This window comes from Triticum dicoccoides, chromosome 1A (genome assembly GCF_002162155.2).
Source record: "Triticum dicoccoides isolate Atlit2015 ecotype Zavitan chromosome 1A, WEW_v2.0, whole genome shotgun sequence".
NCBI classification, from domain to species: domain Eukaryota; kingdom Viridiplantae; phylum Streptophyta; class Magnoliopsida; order Poales; family Poaceae; genus Triticum; species Triticum dicoccoides.
The window spans coordinates 16240071-16249468 of record NC_041380.1 but is presented as its reverse complement, the minus strand read 5'-3'; the positions used below and the strand labels follow the sequence as shown (position 1 = coordinate 16249468).

The following is a 9398-nucleotide window of genomic DNA, read 5'->3' as shown; positions in this document are numbered from 1 at the left end:
AAAATTATCGAGGAAGGAACCCGTTGCAGACAGTATTCCAATCAAAAGATGTTCCAGATGCGCGCGTGAGACTTGCTGTTGATCTACTATTCAGCACTCACAACGAAATAGATGAAGCAAAGACACTTGTCAAGGACTTGTGATACAGATCTGTATATCTTTTCCCCTATTTTTCCCATCTGTCATGTTTTTTTGCGTTTGCAACTGTAAACAAATATCCTTTTTCTTGTCTCTCATTTTAAGGTTTCTAACTAGTTCATTTTTTTGTACATCCTCACATGGGCAAGCAGGTCAATCAACTAGAATATTTCTGTCATACATTGAAGAACAATACCAGAAGGTTCTTCAGCAAGATGATGAAAAACAATCCCAAAAGTTAACGAGACGACAAAATGTCCAGTGTACATGGAGGAACGATACAATTTTTTTCTATTTTCTTTTTTTCCCTTTTCTTACCTGAAAGAGAATCCAAAATGTAAAGCAGTGCGTGTATTTTGACCACAAGGATTTTTTTTACTGTCATATGCATAGTTTTAGAAACTGGTCATTAACCAGAAAACAATCCCATGTGTATAATGTTGCTTTGAGATCAATATCAAACATCGGTTCTTAAGCGTTTTTATGATTATTTTTTATTTTTTCAAGTTTGATATTTCTCCCCCGCCTAGATATTAACCAGAACATTTTCTTTCATGTTTTTTCTCCTCTTGTTTCTATCACTTCTCCTCCTTCTTTCTTTTGTGCAGGTTTTCAAAATTCTTACTGGACAGAAGCTAGCTAAACAGCACAAGCAGAAAAGTGGATCAAGAACCTTATTAACCAACTGGGGTAAGGTAAGTGTCGCTACCCCCACGGGAAACATTTTTTCCCTGGTTTTTTTCACAGTACAAATAAAAGATAGAAACATCAGCATTTTTCTTAAAATAGTATAGCAAAAGTGCTATCATCCATGAACCATCATATAGTTCTTTTCTTTGGTTTCTGTTCGTTGGCAGAACGAGGACCACACTTGGCTCATTTTTACTTTTTTTCAGTGCTCGCAGGGGCAATCAAAAAACCAAACCAATGCCTTCTTGAACTTGTAGCACCCAGTTTCTCAGTTTCCTTTTCTCGCCTTCTTGCTCGGTTTTGCATGAGCTGTATCTCTGTAGATGTCCCAGCAGAGGCTGCAAAATTTTTAGGGCATAAACAATTCATCAAAATCAATCATATGAAGTACAAGTCCAGTTTTTATGCTGAAAAATACTTGCTAACACTGAAAAGAAAAAGTTTTTTTTCTGGGAAACCTGAGACATGTTTGCGGCTGACTTTTTCTTTGTGAGCCAAATCTGTAACGCCCTCGATGCGGCTATATCTCCCACGTGTCGAAGCACGACTTAGAGGCATAACCGCATTGAAAGCAATGTCGCAAGTGAGGTAATCTTCGCAAACAACCCATGTAATACAATAAGGGAAAAGAAAACATAGTTGGCTTACAATCGCCACTTCACACAATTATATGAATAAAACATTACATCATCCAGATACAATCAAGGTCCGACTACGGAACCAAAATAAAAGAAGAACCCCAAAAGCGACACGGTCCCTGATCGACCCCAACTGGGCTCCACTACTGATCAACTAGAACGAAACAACACAAAGGACAAGGTCTTCATCGAGCTCCTCCTGAGCTTGGTTGCATCGTCTGCACGGACTCATCGGCACCTGCAAGCTAGTTTTGGAAGTATCTGTGAGCCACAGGGACTCAGCAATCTCGCACCCTCGCGATCAAGACTATTTAAGCTTATGGGTAAGGTAAAGGTATGAGGTGGAGCTGCAGCAAGCGACTAGCATATATGGTGGCTAACATACGCAAATGAGAGCGAGAAGAGAAGGAAAAGCACGGTCGATAAAAGTATGATCAAGAAGTGATCCTAAAAACAACCTACGTTAAGCATAACTCCAACACCGTGTTCACTTCCCGGACTCCGCCGGAAAGAGACCATCACGGTTACACACGCAGCTGACTCATTTTAATTAAGTTAGGGTTCAAGTTATCTACAACCGGACATTGACAAATTTCCATCTGCCCATAACCACGGGCACGGCTTTCGAAAGTTCAAATCCCTGCAGGGTGTCCCAACTTAGCCCATGACAAGCTCTCACGGTCAACGAAGGAATAGACCTCCTCCCGAGACATTCCGATCAGACTCGGTATCCCGGTACAACAAGACATTTCGACAGGGTAAAACTAAACCAGCAACACCGCCCGAATGTGCCGACAAATTCCGATAGGAGCTGCACATATCTCGTTCTCAGGGCACACTCAGATGAGACTAGCTACGAGTAAAACCAACCCTCAAGTTTCCCCGAGGTGGCCCCGCAGGCAGCTCAGTTCGGACCAACACTCAGAGGAGCACTGGCCCGGGGGGGTTAAAATAAAGATGACCCTTGAGTTCGCGAAACCCAAGGGAAAAAGAGGCTAGGTGGCGAATGGTAAAACCAATGTTGGGCATTGCTGGAAGAGCTTTACTTAAGGCGAACTGTCAAGGGGTTCCCATTATTACCCAACCGCGTAAGGAACGTAAAATCCGGGAACATAACACCGATATGACAGAAACTAGGGCGGCAAGAGTGGAACAAAACACCAGGCATAAGGCCGAGCCTTCCACCCTTTACCAAATATATAGATGCATTAATTAAATAAGAGATATTGTGATATCCCAACAAGTAAACATGTTCCAACAAGGAACAACATCTCCATGTTCCAACAAGGAACGAACTTCAATCTTCACCTGCAACTAACAACGCTATAAGAGGGGCTGAGCAAAGCGGTAACATAGCCAAACAATGGTTTGCTAGGACAAGGTGGGTTAGAGGCTTGGTTCAACAATATGGGAGGCATGATAAGAAAGTGTTAGGTATCGCACCATAGGCATGGCAAAAGAGCGAGCAACTAGCAAGCAAAAATAGAAGTGATTGCAAGGGTATGGTCATCTTGCCTGAAATCCCGCAAGGAAGAAGAACGAGTCCATGAAGAAGACAAACGGACGTAGTCGAACGAATCCTCACAAACATGACGTTATCGGAACCAACCCGAAGAAGCAACACCGGAAAGAAGCAAACAACATAGTAAACAACCACCACATAAGCATGACACGATGCACAACCAGTATGATGCATGTCCGGTTTAAAGAAGCATGGCATGGCAAAGTGCACAAGCAATCCTACAAATTAAGTGGAGCTCAATATGCAATGAGTTGCATATTGACGGAACACCACATCAATTATTTAGTTCTCTCCCGGTTAGGTACTCAACAATATTAAATGTTGTTTAACATGGCAAGAGGTGAAGCATAACAAAACTATACCATTTAAATAGTTTTAAATGGGGCCGGATATAACAAACAACAAATCCGATAAATCCCCATATGCATTAGTAATTTAATGCAAACAAAATTTTTAACCAATCTTAAAGTTGTTATCATGATGCGGATGACATGTGCAAGTTTATGCAATTTTTTATTAAAAGTTGACAAGAGCATTATGAAGCATTTTTCACCGTGGTGGAAAGAAAAAGGGCCACGGCAACGAATCCGAAAATGATGCCACGGCACCATATGGGTTCCGGTAGCTCACGGAGATACCGGTGCAAGGAAGTGTGACGGGAGCGTGTCATGCAAGGATGGTGGGGTGCTCCCGGTTACCGGGTTCCCACGTGTCGACGGCATGGCAACGAGGAGGAACAACTAAGGACCACGGGTGGATTACAACAACTAACATGCATCTCAAACAACACGTCACATGCATACGGTCCACAACATCGTTCTGGCGGATATACCTTCGAAGCGTGCTTTTGGAACGGATCAAGTTCGTAGCGGAAGTAGGCGTTCAAGAGTCGAAGAGGACGTAGTCGTTCATGGGTCGACGAGGGAAGTAGACGTTCGTGTTTGGAAAGCGGTAGAGGTACGGGGCTTTGGCAACGGTCATCGTACACACTCCGAGGTCGTCGGTAGAGGTTCTCGCGATCTCGGCGATGGTAGTCAAACTTGACGCTCCGAAGGGGTACTTGGCGGGCAACGGTCGTCGTGTGACCTGTCGGTCCATGAAGTCGTTCTCCCGCGTCTTGTCGTACACGTATCGGAGAAGAACTTGGTGTATCCATGTACTTGGCGTTCTGGTGTAGTAGTCGTTCTCGGGATCGGGGTCCTCATGCACTTGACGACTCCGGAAGGGGAACTTGGCACCCACGGTTGTTGTGTCCACGGTCTTGACGTCAACGGCGCTAGGCAGATGCGGCATGCGGGCTGTGAAGAGGTCAGGAAGCCATGGTGGCGACGACAACCGGAGGCAAACAAGAGGTTGACGCAGCCATCTCCTCGGGCTAGAACACGATTGCACAGGGGCACGACGACGTGATTTGGCGACACAGCGAGGCGCCACGGCCACCGGATGCAGAGGCAGAGGCGATGCGCGATGGCTGGAGGCAGGGGTCGATGGACGAAGCAGCAGCGGGCAACGACGGCTCGCTGGTTCGTCCTTCTGGCTCGACGAAGACGGCGCAGAGGAGAACGGGCGCGCGGTCGAAGGGTTGGGCCTCGGATGCTCGTGTAGTCGGCCGGAGACGGCAGGAGGCGGCTCGCCGGGGAGCCGGGACGGCGGGGTAGCCGTGGCCATGGCCGGAAGGTGAGGGCGACGGTGGAAGGGGAAGCTAGTGCCTGGGCGACACGGGTGGCCTCTGGCGGCACCGGATCGAGGCGGAGGAGGTAGCAGGACGCTGGATCAGGGAGGCGTGCACGAAGGTGTGAGTGGGTGGCGGCGGAGAGCAGGGGAAGGAGACGAGGGGATCGGGGAGATGGTGGGTTCGGGCGACGGGGTTCTGGCGGCGCGAGGGGAGGATGCGAGGGAGTTGGTGAGATGGGGAGAGAGCGATGCGGGAGAGGCCGAGGCCTAGGGTTAGGGCACGCAGGCTGGGCCTGCTGGAGCGCAGCTGGGCCTAGCAGGCCGGCCCAGCGGGGAGGGCGCCGGCTGAAGGGATTGCGGGGTTGGGCTCTCTCTCTCTTTCTTCTTTAACCGAAAAGAAATAGAGAGAAAGGAAAAAGAAGGGGGGGTTAGGGAAAAGAGTTTGAGCATGAGGACAATTTTACTAGACTCGTAAAAATAAGCATGACCACAGAAAAATAGAAGTGGCAAGATTGCAGGAATTAAATTCAAATTCATTTGAATATAATTCAAATGGTTTTGAATTGGGACTAGGTTTGGTGTGGCCAAAAATGTTCAGGTTTTTGGTGGAGCTTGGAAAAAGAACAAAAGAATTATCTACAAAGTTTGAGAGTTGGAAATCGAAGAAGGAAAGGTCAAAGATTTAACATGCAAGTGGGTTGCGGATAATTCCAAATTAATGGAATACTTTATAATAGCTCCCTAAATATTGGGAGGATATGTTTTAAAGAGAAATCACCATGTGGGTTCCCTCGATTTAAATAGATCAACGATCTATGCAATTTGTTTAGAGAGTTTTAAAACAGGTTGCATGATGACATGATGCAATGCACAAGAACCAAAGATGAATGCAAAGAACCAAACAAAACACACGACGAAACCCGGAACATAAGGAAGTCTTCTCGAGCATCGGACTCGGGGCGTCACAAAATCGATATCTTCAGGTCTTGCCGTACAACTATTTTTATAGTGATCAGGCTCCCCGCAACGACTGCATGTGACTTTCTGTTTAGATAGTAAACCTTCCATGAAAGTTTTGTAACGTCCTTTTTGTGGACGCCCTTTCGATACTGCAACATCAGGATCCTGAAGATTGTCCCCATAGCCATCAGGATACGGTCCTGCATCAAACTCTGTTGTGTCCTTGTCAATATTTGCTTGTTGTGCTTCTGCAAGTTCATCTTCTTTAGTCATCTCATCCAACCTCTATTACACCCTTTCACTTTCTGCTACAACATATAGATATTTTCTGTTTGTTGATGCACCATCTGAGGCCATCTCATTGAGCCTGTTGGAGAGCAAGGTATACCTTAAGTGTTGACTTCCAGCAGTTAGTTCCAAAGGAACATTGAAACGGATGTCCCGTATGTCCTTTGTATTTTTTGGCCTCCACCTGTCTATGTAATATTTCTCTGGCAGCGTAGACATGTTGAGATGAGAAAGTACTCTCAAGACATGGCTGCACACAATGCCATCCTTCTGAAATTTCCCACAAATACAACTGAACTCCTGTTGCTGCATGTTCACAATCACAACAAATCTTCTTATTCTGAAATCTTTTTCAGCTAGCATTGGTGTCTTGTAAACTTCATATTTCACATTTCTCTCAACCTCTTCAACATGCAAATTCAACACAAACTTTATCTGTTGTTGGAATCTGTAAAATATCTTCCGTTTGTACATTTTTGCAGCTTGCAACTCAAGTTCACTTTGTGCCCACAATGTTGGCGAATTTGTTCTAGTGATAGAGTCTTGCTCCTGCTCCTTATCTTGTATAGTTTCTGAAATCTTCTGGTACTCTTGTAGGAAGCTTATCACGTTGTGAGTTGACGTGATGTTGTCCTTGAATATGGCATTGGTGCCTTCACTACGTGCAGTAGAGTGAATGAAGGGGAAGAAGTTCTTCTTGAAATACACAGGGACAAAACTTTTCCTTTTCTTCCACATGATTTGGAAATACTTCACATGCCCAATGTTGTATTTCTGGAGCATCTGTGTCCACAAGTTCTCAAACTCAGTCACCGTCAGAGAGTTGTGTATGATGTCACTGAAATCAACATGCAGGCTTTTATTTGCAGCAAAAGTCCTAGTACATTTTTCCTCAGCCTTCTTTTTAATATGAAACAAACAACGTCTGTGGCAGATATGGGGGAAAACTAGAGGGATAGCTGTCTTCATCCCAGCATCCTCATCTGTGATGATTGTGGATGGAGATTTGCCACCCATGCAATGCAAGAACGTCTCAAACAACCATTGGAAGGTGTCAGCTGTTTCATTCTCAATGATAGAGCAAGCAAACAAACAGTTTTGGCCATGTCCTGTGATTCCAACAAAGGGAGCAAATGGAAGGTTGTATCTGTTTGTCTTAAATGTTGTATCAAAGCTGAGGCAGTTTCCGTACAGCTCATACATCTTCCTAGAATACCCGTCAGCCCAGAAAATGCACAAAACTTTACTTGCTTCATCAGAGACTTTAGCTGTCTTGAACGCATAGTAAAATTGTGGATCTTCAGCTTGTCTCTTCCTGAAATATGTTAGCACCTGCATCATGTCATTTTGATTGCTCTCTTTGCCAATGGCTGTCCTAACATTGCTGACATGCTTTTTTGTATAAGGAGTGTTTCCACCTCTCAAGTAACTTAGGATTGCCATTATTTTTCTTGTTGGTAGCTTCACAGTATTGAATGTTCGGATTAGGAGCTTCTCCTCCTCCGTCATGTGCTTATGAGAACGAAGGTATTTCACTTCTGTGTGAGGACTCAAATCATGGTTGTGTTCTAGGTTTATGGTTGTTATCACCCACTTCTCATCCTTCTTCACGACAATGAGCTGAGCTTTACACCCTGTTATTGCAATGGTGTTTGCTTTCTTCTTCCTCGCGTTCCGATAGGGCTCTTGTCCTGTTTTCTGTTGCCTTGTCTCACGTCGTTTCTTTCTCCTATTCTCTTGTTCTTCTTCGTCAATTACTTTTCCTGACCGATTGCACTTGAAAGTTAGCCGAGTTGGTGCACTGCCACCTTGTTTCTTGCCACAAAAGCGGGCTGCCTTCTTCACAGAAAATCCAGCAATTGAGGCATATTCATTGTAAAAGGTGTAAGCTGCATCCTCCGTATCAAAGACCATGTTCACAAGGGGTACGTGATGGCTACGCACTTCCTGACTAGAACTCTGGGCAGCAACTATACTGTCATTTTCAAGGAAAATCAGTATATCTTCCTGTGTCAATTGTTCAACTTCATCAGCTGCACCATTATTTTCTTGTTGTCCAGCAGTTACAGCAGTCATATCAGAGCTTCTTTGCAACAACGTTGGAGGAAGATCATCCTCAGAATCACTGTCAAAAGGATTATCGGTTGAATCTATCAAGCAGTTTTTGTTTCCTCCATCCATCTCCATATCTCTGTCCCATTTCAAATTATTCAAGCTTTCTGTAAAATGGTTGTCAACAAAAGGTTCCACCTCTTCTTCATGTTGTGTATCAAGTTCAGACAAACACTGATCTGCAGAACGAGCATCAGGCCGGGCTGTATCTTCGGATGATCTCCCATATCGCCCAGTTATCATGTACATATCATTCTGCAGTTTTTTTTTCCAGAAAAACAAAGAATAATCAGAGAATTTTCCATAGTTCTACCCAACATGCACACAATTTTTGTTCGTGTGACACAGATATCCAAAAAACCTACCTCAGTACGGAGTAGGTGATCTTCTTGCGATTGTGAGGATCCATATCTAGCCCCCTGAAAAGTAAAAACACCATTCAGTTACTTTTTTGTTGATTTTGTACTGCTGACAACAGCAGTTTATTCTTTGTGCACGTACATATCGTTGAAAGAGTACATTTTATTACTATACATTTTTTGGGATTCTATGTCAAAAGAATTACTTTTACTACTATACATCAACATATATGACAAGTCTGTTAGGGGGGGGGGGTGGATGGGCAAAGAACCCACATTCATTCATTTTTTATGAAAAATATCAGCAAAGTCTTGGTGCCTTTTTCCCCCTTCTATTGGTCACGACAGAATTTTTTTCGCAAAATACTTACAGGGTGTTGGAGTGGTGGAGACATTTGAGTGGACTTGCCCTTTGAAGTGTCTCCCCTCAGGTTTGTATGAAAGCTCACCTACGCACAACAGTGTTTTCAGACTATTTAAAGACAGTTTTTTTTGGCAAGGTTGAAATACCTCTGTGCTGTCAACATTGTTGTAGCTACAAAAGAGAGATGTATGCATTACATTGTTTTGATCATTCCCATGCATTGTATTGTCATCAGCAGCAACATACACTGGGTGTTGCATCCAGGGGTATGCATGATATGGTATTTGATTCAGAGAAGCAGAACTTAACAATTGTTGTTGCTGGCTTATATGGGTGCCCTGCATTGTGTAGTTTCAGAGACTCTTTTTAGGCAAAGCAAAGTGCAATATTCATTTTTAGTTTGATAACAATCATCACTTTTCTGTTTTTTCAGGACACTAACCTGAGAACCATGAAGATAAGCTCCATATGCATCAAATATAGCTGCAAGCAAAGCAAAAATTGTCATGTATGGACATTTCTGTTCACATCTTTTTTTCTGTAAGAAACAACCCTTGTCTATTTTATTCACAACGAAAATCAATTCTTTTCCCCTATTTTTCTAAGTCTTGAATGTTCTACTCGATTTCCTGTGTAAGGATCAACACAAAGCA

At 43.9% G+C, this 9398-nt stretch overlaps 2 protein-coding genes across 2 annotated transcripts in view; one reads left to right on the top strand and one right to left on the bottom strand.

The window, feature by feature from the left end:
* Positions 1 to 622, top strand: part of LOC119359230 — an 8605-nt gene extending 7983 nt beyond the window's left edge. Inside the window, exon 19 of the mRNA XM_037625531.1 lies at positions 291 to 622. The gene's annotated coding sequence lies outside the window, so the exon portion shown is untranslated. The remainder of the gene's footprint in view (positions 1 to 290) is intronic.
* A 4634-nt stretch (positions 623 to 5256) lies between these two features.
* Positions 5257 to 8431, bottom strand: LOC119349972 (protein FAR1-RELATED SEQUENCE 5-like). Its single transcript, XM_037618046.1, is given in 6 exon segments — positions 5257 to 5298; positions 5653 to 6304; positions 6383 to 6639; positions 6760 to 7182; positions 7855 to 8277; positions 8396 to 8431. Coding segments are annotated over 6 exon segments (1833 nt in total).
* Positions 8432 to 9398: the final 967 nt, after the last annotated feature.